We start from the raw sequence: 22,556 nt of genomic DNA, 5'->3' as shown, positions 1-22,556 counted from the left end.
GGCTCCAAAAGGGTTGGATCTGTCCAGTACGGAATTTAGTTTTGGGATAAAGAGAATTTTGCATTTGCCAGAGAGTTTGTGCATGAATGTTGATCAGCAACAACAGGCAGGAATGACTGGGACACACACACACACACACACACACACACACACAGTGTGCCCACCTGTGTGGGTGGGAGGTGTGGCCATCAGTCGCTGAGTGGGGTAGCATATGGAGTTTCTAATTGGGAAGAACAGCACAGCTGGAAGACAGCAGTCCAGGACCTGGCCCCTGGTAATCAGTCCCTCCATCCTCGGCTCTCCCCAGTGTGTTTGTGTGTGTTTGTGTGTGGGGGGGCATTTGTGCAAACCATTTTGCACCATTTTTTCTGTATTCCTGTATTTAAAACTTAACATCCTGGACCATTTGTCCCACAATACTGTTACAATTTGTCACCAGAACCTTTGGATACCTTAACAAAATAAATAATTCTCAAATAAGACCATAATGACTTCTACATTATATCCACTGGCCAGTTGCTTTCTCCAAAATAAACACAGCCTGATCCCGTCAGATATCCGAAGCTAAGCAGTGCAGCATCTGGTTCGTACTTGGATGAGAGACCTCTTCAGACCACCAGTGGCTGTGTGTGGTGTGTGTGTTTCTCCAGGTGAAACTGGAGTTGCATCAGGAAAGGCATCAGGCATAAAACTTGTGCCAGTTACCAATGCGGATCTGGCTGTATCCGTTGTGGGGACCCTGTCCAGAGACGGGAGCAGCCAAAATGACAACACACACAGTTTTAAGCACAGAGTCATGTACAATTTGCCCTTTGTATAATTTGTATTTATAATAAATGAAAATGGTGACTGTGAAGTAAAAATGCAAAAGTATTTAAAAATGTTTAAAAATGTGTGTAAAAATTGTTCTTCTGTGGAGCAACAGAAAATCTAATATGAAATATCAAAAGAGTCATATTCCAACAAAAATACGAGGTCTGTCCAAAAAGTATTGTACCTTTTTATTTTTTTCAAAAACTATATGGATTTGAATCACGTGTGATTACATCAGCCAAGCTTGAACCTTCGTGTGCATGTGTGAGTTTTTCCACGCCTGTCGGTTGCGTCATTCGCCTGTGGGCAGGCTTTGAGTGAGCACTGGTCCACCCCCCTCGTCAGATTTTTATTGTCAGTGAAATGGCTGAGAGGCTGCCGCTTTGCTCCATGAAAGTTTTTGCAGAAACTGTTAGAGACAGCCAGTTGGAAACCATTCGATAGATTCAGATGGATATCGGTGAAGATTATTTCGGCATCACGCGGATTATGGACTGTTAAAACCTTTTTAAAGACGGTCCACAGCGGCGGAGGGCGCACAGCGCGCTGAGCGGCCATTCGACAGACTGGATTGACCAGATCATTTCTAAACTGAACGCTGTGTTGATCCGGGACATCATGTGACTACCACAGAAATGGCAAGAGAGCTGGACATAGCACTTTTGCAGCACATTCCACTATTACAGGAGATTTTGTAATGAAAGACGTGTGGGGGATTTCGCACGTCGGCACGAAGCAGCTCAGGATGCGCAGCAAAAAAAAAACACCTCCGTGTTGGAAGTCTCACAGGACATGTTGTGGCATGTCCAGCTGTTACACAGTTTCTCGGATACTCACTCGACTGAAAGCCATCGAAAGCTGTCTGAACCTTCTGAATGGTTTCCAACACGGAGGTGTTTTTTTTTTGCTGCACGTCCTGAGCTGCTTCGAGCCGACGTGCAAAATCCTCCACACGTCTTTCATTACAAAATCTCCTGTAACAGTGGAATGTGCCGCAAAAGTGCTATGTCCAGCTCTCTTGCCATTTCTGTGGTAGTCACATGATGTCCTGGATCAACACAGCGTTCAGTTTAGAAATGATCTGGTCGATCCAGTCTGTCGATGGCCGCTCGGTGCGCCGCACGCCCTCCGCCGCTGTGGGCCGTCTTTAAAAAGGTTTTAACAGTCCATAATCCGCGTGACGTCAACAGAATTTTCACCGATATCCAACTGAATCTATCGAATGGTTTCCAACTGGCTGTCTCTAACAGTTTCTGAAAAAAATTCATGGAGCAAAGCAGCAGTCGCTCAGCCATTTCCTGACAATAAAAATCCGATGGGGGGGTGGACCAGTGCTCGCTCAAAGCCTGCCCACAGGCGAATGACGCAACCGACAGGCGTGAAAAAACTCACGCATGCGCACAAAGGTTCAAGCTTGGCTGATGTAATCACACGTGATTCAAATCCATATAGTTTTTGAAAAAAATAAAAAGGTACGATACTTTTTGGACAGACCTCGTATATCATGTTTGAAATCCCACTTTCAAATTGAAAATGACAACTTGAATTGTCTGTATGTGTATTGTGCTTTACACAACAACAACAACAACAACACAAAGACAGTTCCGGAATATCACCCAGTAATTAAATAATTGCAAAACCCTAATTAAAAAAAAGTTATTTTGTTATTATGGACAAAATGTGTGTGTGTGTGTGTGTGTGTATATATATATATATACAACCCCTGGCAAAAATTATGGAATCACCAGCCTCGGAGGATGTTCATTCAGTTGTTTAATTTTGTAGAAAAAAGCAGATCACAGACATGACACAAAACTAAAGTCATTTCAAATGGCAACTTTCTGGCTTTAAGAAACACTATAAGAAATCAAGAAAAAAAGATTGTGGCAGTCAGTAACGGTTACTTTATTTAGCCCAAGCAGAGGAAAAAAATATGGACTCACTCAATTCTGAGGAATAAATTATGGAATCACCCTGTAAATTTTCATCCCCAAAACTAACACCTGCATCAAATCACATCTGCTTGTTAGTCTGCATCTAAAAAGGAGTGATCAAACCTTGGAGAGCTGTTGCACCAAGTGGACTGACATGAATCATGGCTCCATCACAAGAGATGTCAGTTGAAACAAAGGAGAGGATTATCAAACTCTTAAAAGAGAGTAAATCATCACGCAATGTTGCAAAAGATGTTGGTTGTTCACAGTCAGCTGTGTCTAAACTCTGGACCAAATACAAACAACATGGGAAGGTTATTAAAGGCAAACATACTGGTAGACCAAGGAAGATATCAAAGCGTCAAGACAGAAAACTTAAAGCAATATGTCTCAAAAATCAAAAATGCACAACAAAACAAATGAGGAACGAATGGGAGGAAACTGGAGTCAACGTCAACTGTAAGAAACCGCCTAAAGGAAATGGGATTTACATACAGAAAAGCTAAACGAAAGCCATCATTAACACCTAAACAGAAAAAAGCAAGGTTACAATGGGCTAAAGAAAAGCAATCGTGGACTGTGGATGACTGGATGAAAGTCATATTCAGTGATGAATCTCGAATCTGCATTGGGCAAGGTGATGATGCTGGAACTTTTGTTTGGTGCCGTTCCAATGAGATTTATAAAGATGACTGCCTGAAGACAACATGTAAATTTCCACAGTCATTGATGATATGGGGCTGCATGTCATGTAAAGGCACTGGGGAGATGGCTGTCATTACATCATCAATAAATGCACAAGTTTACGTTGATATTTTGGACACTTTTCTGATGTTTAAGGATGGTGAAATCATTTTTCAAGAAGATAATGCATCTTGCCATACAGCAAAAACTGTGAAAACATTCCTTGCAAAAAGACACATAGGGTCAATTTCATGACATAGGGTCAATGTCAACAAGCAGATGTGATTTGATGCAGGTGTTAGTTTTGGGGATGGAAATTTACAGGGTGTTTCCATAATTTATTCCTCAGAATTGAGTGAGTCCATATTTTTTCCTCTGCTTGGTCTAAAAAAGTAACCGTTACTGACTGCCACAATCTTTTTTTCTTGATTTCTTATAGTGTTTCTTAAAGCCAGAAAGTTGCCATTTGAAATGACTTTAGTTTTGTGTCATGTCTGTGATCTGCTTTTTTTCTACAAAATTAAACAACAGAATGAACATCCTCCGAGGCCGGTGATTCCATAATTTTTGCCAGGGGTTGTATATACACCGTGAGGAAAATAAGTATTTGAACACACTGCGATTTTGCAAGTTCTCCCACTTAGAAATCATGGAGGGGTCTGAAATTTTCATCTTAGGTGCATGTCCACTGTGAGACAGATAATCTAAAAAAAAAAAAAAGAAAATCCGGAAATCACAATGTATGATTTTTTTTTTAAATTTATTTGTATGTTACTGCTGCAAATAAGTATTTGAACAGCTGTGAAAATCTATGTTAATATTTGTTACAGTAGCCTTTGTTTGCAATTACAGAGGTCAAATGTTTCCTGTAGTTTTTCACCAGGTTTTCACACACTGCATTAGTGATTTTGGTCCACTCCTCCATACAGATCTTCTCCAAATCTTTCAGGTTTGGAGTTTCAGCTCCCTCCAAAGATTTTCTATTGAGTTCAGGTCTGGAGACTGGCCAGGCCACTCCAGGATCTTGAAATGCTTCTTACGGAGCCCCTCCTTAGTTGCCCTGGCTGTGTGTTTGGTGTCATTGTCATGCTGGAAGACCCAGCCATGACCCATCTTCAATTAGCTTACTGAGGGAAGGAGGTTGTTTGCCAAAATCTCGCAATACATGACCCCATCCATCCTCCCTTCAATACAGTGCAGTCGTCCTGTCCCCTTTGCAGAAGAGCACCCCCAGAGTATGATGTTTCCACCCCCATGCTTCACGGTTGGGATGGTTTTCTTGGAGTTGTTCTCATCCTCTAAACATGGTAAGTGGAGTTGATTCCAAAAAGCTCTATTTTGGTCTCATCTGACCACATGACCTTCTCCCTTGCCTCCTCTGGATCATCCAGATGGTCAGTGGTGAACTTCAAACGGGCCTGGACATGTGCTGGTTTGAGCAGGGGGACCTTGCTGACCTACAGGATTTTAAACCATGACAGCATCATGTGTTACTAATGTAATCTTTGTGACTGTGTTCCCAGCTCCCTTCAGGTCATTGACCAGGTCCTCCTGTGTAGTTCTGAGCTTTCTCAGAATCATCCTTACCTCACAAAGTGAGATCTTGCATGGAATCCCAGACCGAGGGAGATTGACAGTCATCTTGTGTTTCTTCCACTTTGTAATAAATAATCATAACAGTTGTTGTCTTCTACCAAGCTGCTTGCCTGTTGTCCTGTAGTCCATCCCAGCCTTGTGCAGGTCTACAGTTTTGTCCCTGGTGTCCTTAGACAGCTCTTTGGTCTTGGCTATGGTGGGCAGGTTGGAGTGTGATTGATTAAGTGTGTGAACAGGTATCTTTTATACAGGTAACAAGTTCAAACAGGTGTAATTAATACAGGTAAAGAGTGCAGAATAATAGGGCTTCTTAAAGAAAAATTAACAGGTCTGTGTGAGCCAGAATTCTTGCTGGTTGGTAGAGGAGCAAATACTTATTCGCAGCAGTAACATACAAATAAATTATTAAAAAATCATACATTGTGATTTCCGGATTTTTTTTTTTTTTTTTTTTTTTTTAAGATTATGTCTCTCACAGTGGACATGCACCTAAGATGAAAATGTCAGACCCCTCCAGGATTTCTAAGTGGAAGACCTATAAATAAATAAATAAATAAATATATATATATATATATATATATATATATATATATATATATATATATATATATATATATATATATATATATATATATATTTAGTATCATCATGTAAAGGACTCACATATATTTAAAGTTGAAAAGTCATCAGGTATTTTGAAATTATTTGTATTTATTTTAAATTATTTGATATTTAGCTGCTTCTCAAAAATGTTAAGCTTATCACATTAAAAGTGCTATACTTAAAGTACATATCATGGATAAACACCAACAATTGCTTTTTTTTTCATTCATCGACCATAATATCTGTAACCATAATATCCATAACCATAATCCCGCCATCCGGTCCCACATAAGGGGTTGAAGATGAGTGAGTGAGTGAACAACAATAACAATGATAAAAATGTAGAGGGAGTTTTGCTTCACCAAGGTTGCCGATGTGCTTGCTCATGAGGTGGGTAAAGTCTAGACCTTCCTTGAGTATAGCGCACTGAGGATTCCGTGCTGCATAAATAAACTGAATCAGAGTCCATGTGTCTCCTCTTACGGGGTGCCAGTCCAGCTAGTTGAAAGGGACAATGCAGATGAACTTTCTTGTAGGGCTGTAACTAATAATTATTTTCAAAATAAAGTAATCTGTTGACTATTTTCTGGATTAATCAATTAGTTGTTTGTACATAAACTGTCAGTCAGTAGTGAAAAATGTCAATCTGTGTCTCCCAAAATCCAAGATGATGTCCTCTACTGTCTTCTTTTATCTACAACCCAAAGATATTCCGTTTAATATCAAAGAAGAAGAAAGTAAATACTAATGGAACCAGAAAATATTTACATATAAGAAGCTGAAATCAGAGAAGTTGGACTTAAAAAGATACTCAAGTCGATGAACAGATTGGAAGAATAGTTGGTGATTAATTTACAATTAATGAATAATTAATCATTGATTAATCACTTATTCATTGCAGCTCCACTGTGTTTTCAGGTAGCATGAAGCACAGCTGGTAGTCCAACTGGAGTTGAACAAGTCGAAGTCCACAGAGCTACCTGCTCTGATTTTAAGAAGGGGGTGACTATACAAATTAAGGCCCCATGAGTCAAATTTTGGGTCTTCATAAGTCAGGCTCCAACAAGATTGGGACCACACAGACATTACATTATTATCCCGCCGCAATGAAATACAGGGGGATATAGTGATCATCATGTCCGTCTGTCCGTCCGTTTCACTTGTTAGTGCAATATCTCAAGAACCAGTTGACCAATTTCATTCATATTTATCATAAGGGTGTACTTAGGTGATCCCCCGACACCAGTCGATTGCAGTGATTTTGGGGCCAATTTCAAGGTCACAGTGAGATATTCAAGATATTGTCATTGCCACCCTTGTTAGCGCAATATCTCAAGAACCAGTTGACCAATTTCATTCATATTTAGCATAAGGTCATCCTTGGGTGTTCCCCCAACACTTTTTATTACTGATTTGTGGGGACCGGGGGAGACATGTCATCTCCTGATGACTCTTGTTGAGGAAAGAGACTCAAATTAATACCCTAGAAGTAACAACAGTCCCTCAGGAACACAACTAAAGAATTGATGAAGGAGTTGGAGGCATCAGATAGAATGAGACATTATCCAAAAGTGCACTCAAAACGGCATTATCCAAAAGTGTATGCAAAAATTACAACAATAATTAGTAGCAGCAGTAAAAAGCTGATTCACTGGATTGGATTTCCATGTAATAAATATATGTAGTCCCAACTAAATGAAATTGAATTATCTTGCATGGATGTGCTTTATTTGAGTTAGTGCTACATACATTTTAGTCCATGTCTGAGTCCAAAGTAAATGGTGATATAGTGGTTAGCACTGTTGCCTCGCAGCAAGTAGGTCATGGGTTTGATTCCCACCTGTGACCTTTCTGTGTGGAGTTTGCGTGTTCTCCCCATGTTTGCGTGGGTTCCCTCTGGGTGCTCCTGCTTCCTCCCACATCCAAAGACTTGCAGGTTAGGTGGAATGGAAACTTTAAATTGTCCATAGGTGTGCATGCGGGTGTGAATGTGTGCGCCCCTTTTAATGTGATTCCAGCCCCCTCCCCCATGACCCTTTATTGGGTAAGTGGGTATAGAGGATGGATGGATGATTGCTAGTTTATGCTTCTGCCTACAACACCCTTTCAGGCTCATGGGTGCATTGTTGGATTGTTTTCTTTGTGCATTTACTTTGTTATTTTGGGTCGGTGTGTGCCGAATAAATTCATTCATTCATTCACTAGTAGTAGGAGTAGTAGTACATATTAATATTATCTGGTCAGACCCCAACAGTAGTCGGCACATTTCCACTAATCTGCTAATTATCGAAACTAACATTTTCATTAGCGGATTAGCTTTTCAGATAACTTTGAAAACCATCAGTGGCCCAATTAGCTTATGATAAACTAACATATTTTTGCAGGCATAGTGAATAAAGCTTAACAGTTCAAAACATTTGTAAAGTCTGAAATCAAAGATTTTAGTGCCTACCTGTTACATGTTTTGTAGCAGACAGACAGCCATGAATGCTAGAGCTGACTATCCGAGAGAAAGGAAGCAAGAGAAAAAAAAAAATTATTTTCCACACCATACAGACCTGCCAGCGTATGCACAGGCAGACAGTTTTGACTTATGGTTAAAATTTTAAAACAAACTAATTCTGGACAAGTTATTGGAATTAACATCACGTCTGCTGTTTTACAAAGTGAAAATATCAGTTATATGTTTTAGTTTTAAAGTAATGCACTAATTTTGAAGGTTTTAGCGTTTAGACAAACATGCCGCAATGCATTATGGGAACATTAGTTTCCTGACATCAGTGGTTGCTTGGTCATATAACACACGTTACTGAAACGTGTGGTGGGTTTTACAAATACATCGGTATTTATAAATATGTCATTTTTTTCATTTGTTAAAAAAGGGCAATTTGAAAACTGAAAATTCTGTTTGTTAAGTGATTCATCATCACTTTTAGCAAATGTGTGGTCAAATGGTATTCACACTGCCATGAACACTGTCATCTACTATAGATGGCAACAACAAAAGCATATTTGTCATGTGATCTTTCCCTTCACATGGCTTAAAATTTTCAACTCCATGAGTTGCTGCACTGAAACAAAACCAAAACATCAAAAAAAAAAAAAAATTTAAACAGTGACCTTCTTTCAGTGAGATCAAGGTGAAGGTCAAATTGAGGAAACCGTCACAAAAACATACTGACATTTATTTTTACATCAATTTTTTTAAGACATCTGGATTTGTTTTATTCAGTAAATGCATATGTACAAAGAAATGCAAAACAAAAAGAGCACTACATAGACTGCATGCCTCCAAGTCCCAAATGTTGCCATTTCAAATTCCCGGTGTCTTTTTCTTCATCCACATGTGCCTCAGAATGTCTTTCTCCAGCTTTTAATTTTTTTTATTTTTTTGGAAACAGCCTTAGAAGTAGTTAACAAAACAGTGCCTCAAACTTGGGTTTATGAACAAGCAAAACCATTTTAAAGAAGTTTGACGTGGATGCGGTGCAACAGAGAGGAGTCACGGAGGCTGTTTTGTGTGCTGTCAATGTTTCATTTGCAGAATCAAGCTTTTTTCTCTTTCACGATTACGAGTTTTTTCTTGTAAAATTATGACTTTATTCTTGTAATATTACGACTTTATTCTCAAAGTCTAAAAAAAAAATTCAATGTGGCCCTAAAACGCCGTACGTTGTAGGAAAGCAATTGTCAACAGATTTATTTTTTAAAAACATGCATTAGTTTATTTTTGGAGTGCACATAGGCCTCGATGACAGGCTGTGATGGAAGAAATGAACCGTCACACTATCTATAGCCAGCAGCTCCAGATCCATGCGGCGTTAGCAGCACGTCCTCCACCACTTCACCCTGCACTCATCATCCAGACACCAACTCCCTTTAACTGCTGACATCAATTGTGAAACGCTTGCGACTCAGCGTGCGATCAGTGGCGCCTTCATTTGCAGCTCTGCTCCGCGCGCCACGCCTATAAAAGCTGATAATGTGATAATTAAAAGAGCTGACAGGCAAGAACTGTCAGAGAGAGACGCCCTGATTTACCAACCTCTGCTGTTTGTTGTAGCTCTTACATTAAAACGCTTCCACAGAACACAGAAGACATGGAAACAGCGGTTGTGGAACAAACAGCTTCTGAGCAAAAGTGTTTAAATAAAAATGCTTCAAACCCCCCCCCAAAAAAAAAACTCGTTCAGATTGAAGTGGAAGCAGACAAAAGATCAATGCCGTGTCTCACTCTCTTTCGCGGGATCTCTTTCTCTCTCAACCACACCATGATTTATTACCTGAAAAGACAAGAGAACTAATTAGTGGAGTAATTAATTAATATAAATTTGCATATTTGCATTTGCAATTAGTGCAGTCAACTGATTAGTCTGAGATTGGGAGTTTGACTCATCAGATGTGTGTGTGTGCTGGACCAGAACCATCAGCAGGCCAGCTGAGACGTTTTGGATTGGGGGTGGGGGGCTGATGAAGGGATTGTGGTTTTATCAGGATTTGGGGGCATGTCAGTGTCCAAAGTGCATGTGATTGTATCTTATGTTTAGTGCACTCAGCGTGCATTTCAGGTCCGACCTGCTGATTGATGCCTTCTATCCAATACAACGAAATTGATAACATGCTTTAATTGATTCTCCTTGCAACAAGGTCATTCACAGGCATACATTTGTGCATGTGTGCGTGTGTGCATGTGTGTGTTTCACATAACTGAGGAGTGCATATACCCCTATCAACTACCAGCTGTGCCCCGCTGTGGATTTGGCAGCATGCCACCGGGCCTTTTCCAGTGGGTGTACTTAACGTTTATGGAGCTGAGGTACCACTGATACCATCACAGGGCCCTCCCCTCTGTTATGGTCACAGCGCTCATGAAAGTGTGTGCTGGAATTCTTTAAATTTTTATTCTGATAAACATTCAATCTTCTGCCACAGCAGAGGGTTTAATTTCAGCCCATGTGGTCACAACATGTTACATTTTAGCTATATCTATAATTACTAAAACATATAGGGTTGCATCTTTATATTGATAGTTTTAGAGTATCCCAGAATCCTTTGCGCGCTGGGGAGGAAGGCTTGATAATGGCTCAGCTTAATTCTAACTTTAACATTGAAAATGCCATAGACATGCTAACGCATTAGCATCGGTCCCGTTTTTAAGTTATAAAATGCATCTATCAACTGTTTCAGAAGACCATAACAGGTCAGTTTAACATAAAAAAGGTAAATATTACTCACAGACATATGCTCTTTAGGGTTTTAGTGGGGAAAAATTAAGATAAAGCAAAATAAAACAAAGAACCAATGAAGCAGCAAATCGAAGATTGAAGCACTGCTTCATTGGTTCAAGGTTCAAAGCAAAGCCACGCTGCAGAAACGCTTGATTACAGACCCACTGCAGGGTCTGTAATCAATGTAGAGAAAAGATCATTTTCCTGACAAACACCCCCAAAAACAACGGCCACTCTGAAGGACCGATAAGGGAATCGTTAAGCAAAAAGGCTATTGATGTTGATGGATCGAATCATTTCTTAAGGATACCTGAAAAGAACCTGTTCCCGACACACAACGCTAACCACAACATGCTTTTTTTTTTTTTTTTTTTTTTTTTTTTTACAAAACTCACATTAAAGACTCATGATTATCTTAGTTAAACACCTAAATACATATTTTGGTTGAACTCACCTCCATAACGACGCAATGTTGCAAACAAGTTGCCGCAAACACGTGTTTACACTGACAACAAAATCTCTGCCTCCACACAAAGAACGTGATTAGACGCGAGATTTGAGACTGTAAAGGCGTCAATATATTCACTGGCTAATTTATAAGGTACACCTTGCTAGTAAGGGGTTGGACCCCATTTTTGCCTTCAGAAGTCCTTTAATTCTTCATGTCATAGATTCAACAAGGTGTTGGAAACATTCCTCAGAGATGTTGGTCCATATTGACATGATGACATCACGCAGTCACCCATTCAACCAGTCTGTCCATTCTCCTCTGACCTCTGGCATCAGCAAGGCATTTTCATCCACACAACTGCCACTCACTGGATATCTTTGCTTTTTCAGACCATTCTCTGTAAACCCTAGAGATTGCTATGTGTGAAAATTCCAGTAGATCTGCAGTTTCTGAAATACTCAGACCAGCCCATGCCATGTTCAAAGTCACTTAAATTCCATTTCTAACTGGTGCTCGGTTTGAACATCAGCAAGTCATCTTCACAACATCTAGATGTCTAAATGCATTGCATTGCTGCCATGTGATTGGCTGATTAGCTATTTGTGTTAACAAGGCATTCAACAGGTGTAACCAATAAAGTGGCCAGTGAGTGTGTGTAAAAGTGGAACCCCATACTCTCACGTGTGCCACTAGCTTGTCTTATGAGAAACTAAAAGTGGACGCTCTCGTTTTGGCTGAACAACTGTCCAGCTTCTGGATATTGTGTGTTAGTACGTGTCCACGGCCGACGTGCTTGATGAATTCCTGCGCATAAAGTAGTTTCCAGATAATTGTGATATATTCTTGTGAGATAATGAGTATATCTCATCTAAATTAATTCTAAAATTTACCAGTAATAAAATTATAAAGATAACTGAAGTTTTAAGAGTGGCCATAATGACTTCCGGTTATGGCGCGTAGCTGAAAGGTCGCTTGAACAGAGGCTCCGCCTGGGTTGAAACAATTTGTAAACTTTAACAGTCTATATCGAGCGAACTGTGACCAAAATGAATCCTAAGGTCTGAATGTCGTAGTATGTCGAAGAATCGAGGGAGAAAACAGACAATTAAACTTAAAAAACACAACGTTGGAGCGTTACGCGAGGACGAGTCCGAAGGAGCTGAGGATAGCACTATGCTAAATCAGGACGAAGCTAGTGACGTGAGTCAAATCCTGTCAGCTATAAAATCACTCAGAAATGACTTTAACACGCAACTGCATGAAGTCAGAAATGACTTCTCCATGCAAATGCATGAAGTGGTCTCCTCTAACCGCGAGATTAAAGAAGCTATAGGGACCTTCTCAGAAAGACTCATTGAAGCCGAGAACCGCATTAGTGCGGCGGAGGACCAGATCTCCTCTCTCACAGTAATGGCCGACACCACAAAGGGAAAAGTCCAAAAGCTTGCTACGCAGATGGAAGAGATCGAGAACCAACGCCGACGTTGTAATCTAAAGCTGGTCGGAATTCCTGAGGGCTCTGAAAAGCGAGACTGCCGTGCGTTTCTGATGACATGGCTACCGCAAGTGCTGGGTATGGAGGATCACCTGGACATCGAGCAAGCCTATCGCCTGGGTACGATGCCAACAGCAAAAAACCATCAACAACAAAGTGAGACAAAGCCGCGTGTTGTGCTTGTGAAATTTCTGTCTTATCGTGACAGAGACAAAGTGATGAAGGTGGCACGTCTGAAGGAGGTTCAACTCGAAAGCAGTCGGGTGTTGTTCTTCCCGGACCTATCACCAAAAGTCCAGAAACAATGAAAACTTTTTGATGGTGTTAAACTACGACTGAGATACTTGAATATAAACTATGGACTCATATTTCCCGCGCAATTGCGGATCTGGCACGAAGACACCTGGCACTTCTTTGACTCTCCTACTAAGGCTGAGAAACTCGTCGATAAGCTGGAGAGCTGCAATCCGCAAGACACCCGATGTGAACCTTCTGAGGAACAAGGGTAACATAATACTCTCTGACTGTCTGATTGACAGTCCAGATTGTCAACAATAACCTGCTGTTGTGTAGCTGCTGTGACATTGGAATGTGTGTAAGAGACAATAATAGTATGGTCTAGGCTACTGTGGACTGTGAAATATTTTCTTTTTGGTCACAAAAGAAAAGAATATTTTTCCCTTTTTTTATTATTTGGGCGGAGTTTATATCCAAGGTACTATTTTTTTGTTGACTGTTTTTTTCTCCATTGCGACGATTGGTTGCTCACTGCTCCCTCTACAGGATCAGGTTGGAGCCTGGCCGGGACGCTGGTTAAGGGGGGGAGGGGGATGTGCGTTTTTGTCCGCACGGGGTCGGTGTTTGACCTTGTTTGGGATAGGCCTGTGTTTGCTGTGTTCTATGTTTGTTTTGAAGGCACATTATTGGTAATATTTTATGTTCTGATTATAGAGACAACAGTGGTAATGTTTAATTTACAGATGGTATCATGAGCAGAAATTTAAGGGTAAATATGATTTCATGGAATGTTAGGGGTCTTAGAAAGTTGGTGAAGTTGAAACAAGTAACATCCAGATTGAAACAACTAAAAATACAGATAGCCTTTCTTCAGGAAACTCATTTACTTTCATCTGAACTTATACCATTAAAAAGGAGATGGCCAGGGCAGATCATAGCAGCCTCATATTCCTCTCATGCAAGAGGGGTAGCAATACTAATTCACTCTTCTGTTCCATTAAAAATTCACAATACCATATTAGACTCAGCGGGCAGATACTGTGTTGTACAGGGTTCAATATTTGATCAAGATATTAATTTGGTTTGTGTTTATGGGCCAAACAATGATGATGCCTCTTTCTATGACAATTTATTTTTAACCTCATCATCGCTATATGGTGACTTCTGCCTAGCAGGGGACTTCAATTGTACTCTGGATCCAGCCCTTGACAAATCCTCAGGTATCGATGTCACACACATTCAAAGTAGGAAAGCAATTCAATACCATATAAATAAGTTTGGTCTATGTGACATTTGGAGATACAAAAACTCATCTAGATGTGAATACTCTTGCTACTCTGCTACTCATAATTCATACTCTCGTATCGATTATTTCCTTTTCTCTAAATCCCTTATAGAAAATGTGAATGTCTGTGAGTACAAAAGTATTGTCATCTCAGATCATGCGCCACTGTTGCTCTCCTACACTGTCATTGGAGCTTGCAAAGGACCTTCAGTGTGGCGATTAAGCCCACGATGGATCCATGATAGCGAGTTTTTGACATTTCTTGAGGCAAATATTGATATCTACTTTAAAATGAACACCAACCAAACATCCGCATCAATTAGGTGGCAGGCATTCAAAGCCTTTATCAGGGGACAAATGATCAGCTATACAAGCAGTATTTCAAATAAACAACATATAAAGCTGACAGAGTTGGAAAAAGACATTAAAGAATTAGAAGAAGAAATTAATATTCGCAATAAGAAGGAGACCAAACAAAAACTGGACATTCTTAGAGCTCAGTATAATGAGTTGTCAGCAAATAAGGCAGCATCTAGCCTAATAAAACTAAAACAGACATTCTACGACCAAGGGGAAAAAGCAGGGAAGCTACTGGCTTGGTGTATAAAATCATTACAGAATGAAAGAGCAGTCGTTGAACTTGAGTCTGAACTAGGGAATCCAATTAATAATTTACAAGATATCAATAAAAACTTTCAGGCATTCTATTCAAAACTATATACATCAGAAACTAAAGCAACCCCTCACTCACTTGACAACTTTTTAAATCAAATTGACATACCTTGGTTGGATGATAATGCTCAAAAAGAACTTAACCTCCCAATATCCCGGTCTGAGATATCAGAGGCTATTGATAGTATGAAAGGAGGGAAAACACCAGGGCCCGATGGCATTCCTATTGACATCTATAAAACATTTAAAGGCATGCTACTTACTCCCTTATTAGATATGTATGAGGAATCGTTAGAGAAAGGTGAATTACCCTCAAAGCTAAAGACCGCACTTATAACCTTAATATTAAAACCTGGTAAACCTTCTACAAAATGTGAGTCATACCGCCCAATATCTTTGATCAATAATGATGCCAAAATAATAGCCAAAGTTCCTGCACGCCGACTAGAGAAGCATTTGCCATCTATTGTTGAGCCAGACCAAAATGGTTTTATATTGGGCAGACAAGGCTTCCACAATATCCGCAGGGTATTAAATATTATACATGCTAAAAAGGAAACACCTGACACGGCTGTGATAGGTGTAGATGCTTTAAAGGCCTTCGATATGGTGGAACACCCATACCTATTTGAAGTTCTTCAACATTTTGGTATAAGCAGTTATTTCCTTAACTGGATTAAGATCTTGTACTATGACTCAAGGGCATCAGTACTGACAAACCACATAGTGTCAAAACAGTTTCCTCTTTCCAGAGGCACAAGACAAGGATGTCCCTTATCACCTCTTCTTTTTGTGTTAGCTATAGACCCCTTGGCTATCACAATCAGAAACAATCTTGAGATAACTGGTATTAACATAAATGATATCGAGAATAAAATAGCACTCTTTGCTGATGATGTGGTTGTCTTCCTGACCAACCTGAAGCAATCTGTACCTGCCCTATTGGAATGTATAGAAACATTTGGGAATTTTTCTGGCTATAAAGTTAATGCAACAAAATCTACAATTATGTTCCTGAAAAGCTCAGAAAGGATAACTCCACCACTATACACCCCCTTCAAGAATGTCCAGGATAGTTTCACATACCTGGGTGTTAAAATTACACCAACAATGGAATCATTGGTACCCGCTAATTATGAGCCCGTAGTTGAATCTGTGATGGGCTCTATAAACAGATGGAAATCTTTGCCACTGTCCATGATTGGACGTATTAACGTTCTGAAAATGAATGTTCTCCCTAAGCTCCTTTACCTCTTTCAAACCATTCCACTTGCTCCTCCTACTAACTTTTTTGTCAAAATGAAGCAGATCTTTTGTCATTTTATTTGGAATGATAGACGCCCCAGGTTACGTATGACTCTGTTGTATTTACCATATGATAGGGGTGGGTTAAAAGTCCCTTTTCTCCAAGGATACTATTGGGCTGCACAATTGAGGGCGGCTTCATACTGGTTTGACACTACATCATTCCCTAACTGGGCGAGGATGGAGGAGAGGACAACCTCCAAAATCCCTCTTAAGTTATATCTCCATTCAGCAAACCTTTCTATTTTGAAAAAACGAACCTTAAATCCTTTTGTTAGGAATACAGTGATCATCTGGCATGAGGTTTTAAACTACTTAAAAGAAAATGCTGCTTTATCCCAATTTACTCCCATTTGGGGAAATAGAAATTTCACACCAGGTACAAACAATCTTGGTTTTAAGATATGGGCTAATAAGGGCATCAGCAAAATATCAGATCTTTATGATAGAGAAGTCCTTTTAAGTTTTACTGATGTTAAGCAAAGATTTAACATTGATGCCAAACATTTTTTCAAATACTTGCAGATTAGACATTTCATAAAACAAACTCAAAACTCCTTAAACCTACCCCCCCGAACACTATTGAAATGATAGCTATGAACTATTGTGGTAGACCCGGACTCATTTCTCGATTCTACCACAATATCATTGCAAAATCAATAGAATCCTCAGACGATAAAAGACATGCCTGGTGTTTAGATCTTAAAGAAGAAATAACTGATGAAGAATGGAAACATGTATCCTTACAAAGCCAAGTTCAAACGATAAATACACGGTTTAAATTACTTCAGTACAAATGGCTGATGAGAATATATATCACTCCAAGTAGTACAACATCGTATTGATCCTAACACACCTGATCTATGTGTTAAATGTGGCACACATAAAGGGACTCTATTTCATTGTCTTTGGGAGTGTTCGATTATCCAAGAATTTTGGAAGGAGATAATTACGACTTTGTCTAAGATTACTGATACACATCTTCCACTATGCCCTAAGCTCTGTATACTGGGACTTTTCCCAGAAAACTGTACACTCAATAAATTTGAGAAAGCAATGGTCATATATTGTATACTTGAAGCAAAACATAAAATTGCTCTGTCATGGAGATCTATGTATAGGCCAAGTAAGCAAATGTGGGCTGAAGGACTCTCACACTGTATAGCCATGGAGAAATTGACATACTTGATCAAGGGGAAATATAACAAATCTGTTAAGATCTGGAATTCGTTTATGAAGTTTTTGGAGGGAGGGGGTTTGTCTGAAATTGTATAACTTATTCCTTTTTTGTTTGTTTGTTTGTTTTGCTCATGGTATTCTTTTTATTTTCTTCACTAATGTTAATTTCCAGATTTTATATTTACTTACTGTTGTCCCTGAAGACTATGTTTGTTAATGTGCCTTCTTTTGTTCTTGTTGTTTAGTTTTTGTATGTGCTTGTTAATTAAAAGGAAAAATCAATAAAGATATTTGTCAAGAGTGGCCATAATAAATATTTAAGAAACTTAAAGTTCATGAGCAACTTCATCTGTTATCGCTCCAGCACATTGTAAACATTGACACGATGGAGTCTAATGCGGAAGAGTTCAGAAAGATATGACTGGAATGTTTTGATGATCATTTACAGTTGGTGATAAAAGACTTGGGTGTTAACTTCGTCAAAACAAGAAGCTGCACTGAAAGAGATCAATCTGGGAAGAGACACATTCTGTGTGTTGTCCCTCCAATGAGAGCGGCACGCTGATCAGGGTGGCAAAAGCATTCCGGCGAGCTCAATCTGTGGGCGAGTTATCCCACAATGCCAAAATAGCAGAGATGTCACTCCAAAGAGAGCGGCACTCTGAGCAGGGTGATGCAACCCCGACATCCCAGGACCTGGATGACTTTATTGACAATGTTGCTGTGTTGGGACAATATGAGCTTATTATTGAAAGTAATGCCTAAGTCATTCCCCTGTAAGACTTCCAAGATATGATGTGACCTGTCATTAATGACCATGGTGCATTCATGATTTGGGTTTCTGAATCAGGTGCATATGTAGCGGCTGCACTCTGTGTTGTGTTGTTATGACTCCGTCCATTCGCTCCCCTCGGGACGCGAACTCACGATCCTCGGCATGGGAGTTGGACTCTCTAACCAGAAGGCTAAAACCCAGAAATCTGGCCTTGTGACCAGAGAATCCTTTTGAGCTGTTGGGAGTGAGGTTTACTAACTACATCTGCACAGCGACACCTGCTGGCCTCCGTTACACATACACAAGTATTGTCTGCATTTGGTGAGTCCAGTCCTGCCTACGCTATAGGTTATTTCTCAAGTTATTGCAGGAACATATGTCTTAAAGGATGGCATATAAATTGGTGTCATCTATGAACATTTCTATATGTGACAAAAAGCACTGGGCCAATAATTGATCCCTGGGGGACACCACTGATGATTGTTCCTAGTCTGATATAGTGTCACCTCTACTTTAATTTTCTCTCGTCAGTCGTATCCATGTCAGTATCAGTTCAGAGATCCCAAAGCTGGCAAGTTGATGTTAAACACATTCACATATGATGTATCGAACATGTTGCGTAGATGAGGTCAGAGATGGAAAAACCCTGGCTTCAATGAGTAAATTTCCTGCCACATATTCACTGATGCAGAAGCTTGGTGCAGCTACTGCAGGGACACTAAGTAGACCTCAGTCTTCCTGGAGCTGACAACAAGGCCGGCATGATGACAGGTCTCTGTGATAACATCAAGGGACCTCTGCAAGCCAGCAGCTGAATGGCTTGGGAGGGCTGCATCATCTGTGTACTATAGATCAAAAATCATCTCCGAAGATGGCAGCCTTTTTGCCTGAAGGCGACGAAGGTTGAAAAGGCTTCCATCCAGTTGGTACTTGATCCTGACCCCATCCGCAGGATGAAGATGGTGGCGAGAAATAAAGGTCACCAACATGAGGAACAGGTTGAAGATCACAGGGGCAAGGACACAGCCTTGCTTGATGCCGACACTGACACTGAAGCTGGAGGACTGTGCCTTACCGAAGGTAGCACTGGCCGACATCCCTGTGCGAAAATCTTTTAGCACTGCCAGAAAGATGGGAGGGCAGCCAAACGTTCACAGAATGTTCCACAGAAGGTCACGGTTGACAGTGTCAAAGGCCTTGGTGAGGTCATTGAAGGCCAATTAGAGATCTTGTTGTTGTCTACATTCTGATTCTGGATCAAGATTTCACTTTATATAGGTTTTGAAGGATTATGTCAAAACAACTTCACAGATTCTCACCACAAAATTTAGTGCACATAAACAATGTCAAATGTGTATGTGTTGCCTTTAATTCTGATGTGTGCCATTATTACGGGAAACAAATAATAATTGTGGACTAATTGCTGTCTGAGGTAACTGAAGTGTAAACGTAATTTCTCCGCTGTGAGATCAATAAAGTATATCTAATATCCAATCACATTTGCTCCACAGATGGATATTATGGCATGAAAGACTCCACTGAATTTTAGAGGTGATCCGGATCCAAATTTTTACTGTGCAAAAATCTCGGATAGCTCTTGTTTATGTTTTATTTTATTATTTTTTCTCTATTGTATAGACTTGGAATAATTATAATAATTATTAGAATAGTCTATCTATCTATCTATCTATCTATCTATCTATCTATCTATCTATCTATCTATCTATCAATTGATCTTTCATGGATCTATTTATCTATCAATTGATCTTTCATGGATCTATCTATCTAGCTATCAATTGATCTTTCATGGATCTATCTATCTATCTATCTATCTATCTATCAATTGATCTTTCATGGATCTATTTATCTATCTATCAATTGATCTTTCATGGATCGATCTATCTATCTATCTATCTATCTATCAATTGATCTATCAATTGATCTGTCTATCTATCTATCTATCATGGATCTATCTATCTATCAATTGATCTATCCGTTGATCTATCTATCTATCTATCTATAAATTGATCTTTCATGAATCTATCTATCTCTCTATCTATCAGTTGATCTATCAATTGATCTGTCTATCTATCTATCTATCTATCTATCTATCTATCTATTGATCTTTCATGGATCTATCTATCTATCAATTGATCTATCAGTTGATCTATCTATCTATCTTTCATGGATCAATCTATCTATCTATCTATCTATCTATCTATCTATCGATCGATCTTTCATGAATCTGTCTGTCTCGCTGTCTCTCTGTCTGTCTGTCTGTCTGTATGTTCCTGTCTGTCTGTCTCACCTGTTGATAACTATTGTTCTGTCAGACAAACATGTATTGTTTCTTTCAGCAGATATATCGGTTGTTATCCCTCCGCGCTCCGTGTTTCTGACGGTAAACGCGGGCCTCCCGGTGCTCATTACCGGAGCTGCCAGATGATCGGTACGGAACGTGGGTCCCGTGGGACACTTACCACGTGGTTCTGCCTGCCACAAGACGTCGGCGGCAGATGGCACGGGTACCCGCTGTTGGCATGAGTGTCATTCCTGAAAGAGAGAGGGAAAGGAAAGAGAGAGAGAGAGGAGTGGGGGAGAGAGGAGCAGAGCGCAGAGGAGAGAAGAGGACGAGGTTGCGCAGATTTGTCTTGTTCTTGTGTTCGAGAAGGAGCACCAGCGCACATTCGGAGGAGCTTGGGAACATGTGTGGTTCACGCTGACCAGGTTAGTGTCATCAATATTCTGATGATCTGTGACTATAACTGGGAGCTTTTCAGATAACACATGGGTTATTTTTGTCCTCCACTTGTGTTAAAACACTTGTTCTTTTCTTTTCGTCACCTGTCAGGTCGCCCCGCGCGCAGCGCAGGGCCTTTTAGTGACACCAGTTCTTCTGTCCTTATAGGTTTGTTTGTTTGACTGGTTTGATTTTGCAGGAAATATGTTGACACTACCATTCGAGGAGCCACATATGATGTGTGAGCCGCGGTTTGGTGCCAGTTATCCCCGTGAAGGCTTACCTGACAGCATGGAGCAGGAGCGACAGCACAACCCGGAGAGGTCTACCTCAGACCCGAGGGACGGAGAGGACGACATCTCCGACAGGGAGGAGGACGAGAGGGAGGACGACCAAGATGAAAACGGCCTTCCCAAAAAGCGAGGCCCTCGAAAAAAGAAGCCCGGCAAAGAGCAGATGGACAGGGCCAAACTACGGCGTCATGAAGCCAACGCCCGCGAGCGCAGCCGCATGCACGGCTTGAACGCAGCGCTGGAGAGTCTGCGTAAAGTTGTGCCGTGCTACTCCAAAACTCAAAAACTGTCCAAGATCGAAACCCTGAGACTGGCTAAAAATTATATCTGGGCTCTGTCGGAGACCCTGAGCGCAGGGAAGAGACCCGACCTCCTCGCCTTCGTGCAGACTTTGTGTAAAGGATTATCCCAGCCCACCACCAACTTGGTGGCCGGATGTTTGCAGCTGAACGCGCGGAATTTCCTCACAGACCACAACGGGGAGGTTATGTTCTCCGGCAGATCGCCGTACGATGCCATGTACTCCTACCCCGGCTCAGATTTGAACACGCCCCCGGGTCACAGCAGCCGCGGTTTGGACGGCGGCGCCAAACCGTTCCGACACTACAGCTACGGCGCGTACGAGCCGTACTACGAGAACGCGTCCCCAGACACCGGCAGTCCGCATTTCGACGGCCAGCTGAGCCCCCCGATGAACTTTAACGGGATTTTCTCCCTGAAACACGACGATCCTCCCGATTACGGCAAAAGCAGCCACTATGGCGTGCGTTACTGCGGTGCGCCAGGACGCGCGGCTCTTGCGCATAACTCCATGTACAGAGTGTCCCCAGAGGCCCGGTTCCCCTACGATCTGCACGTCCGCAGTCAGTCCTTCCAAACACAAGCGGAAGTTAACGGCTCCTTCCATAATTAAGTCGCTTTCACGGACAAAGTTCGAGCGGACATTGACTAAAATAAAAAAGCAAGAAAAAAACTGCGATGCCGTTTTTCCGGAACGAAACTGACAACAAAAACTGCACATTGTCACAATTAATTCATTTGTGTTGATTTTTCGCTGAGGGGGAAACAAAATCTTCTGACACAAATCAGCTAAAATGCTGCTTAAACGTGAAAATAATCGGAATGAGACTGAAGGCAGATGATTTTATTCATATTTAAAAGGACTATTTAATTTAAATTTCCACTGGAGACAAAGATAAAACCAGATTAAAAATACTTTGGTTGTAGATGCATGTTTATGTATTCCAATATTTTATTAGCCAATTC

The 22,556-nt window shown here is 40.6% G+C and overlaps 1 protein-coding gene across 1 annotated transcript; it reads left to right on the top strand.

The window, feature by feature from the left end:
- Positions 1-20,904: 20,904 nt before the first annotated feature.
- neurod6b (neuronal differentiation 6b) lies at positions 20,905-22,339 on the top strand. Its single transcript, XM_034183916.1, has 2 exons — positions 20,905-20,984; positions 21,197-22,339. Exon 2 carries the CDS (start codon positions 21,202-21,204, stop codon positions 22,201-22,203), a length of 1,002 nt encoding a protein of 333 aa, XP_034039807.1. The 5' UTR covers positions 20,905-20,984; positions 21,197-21,201; the 3' UTR covers positions 22,204-22,339.
- Positions 22,340-22,556: the final 217 nt, after the last annotated feature.

Source organism: Thalassophryne amazonica, chromosome 12 (assembly GCF_902500255.1).
Source record: "Thalassophryne amazonica chromosome 12, fThaAma1.1, whole genome shotgun sequence".
Taxonomy (NCBI): Eukaryota; Metazoa; Chordata; class Actinopteri; order Batrachoidiformes; family Batrachoididae; genus Thalassophryne; species Thalassophryne amazonica.
Note: the sequence above shows the minus strand (reverse complement) of the source record. Positions and strands in the feature narration are given on the sequence as shown.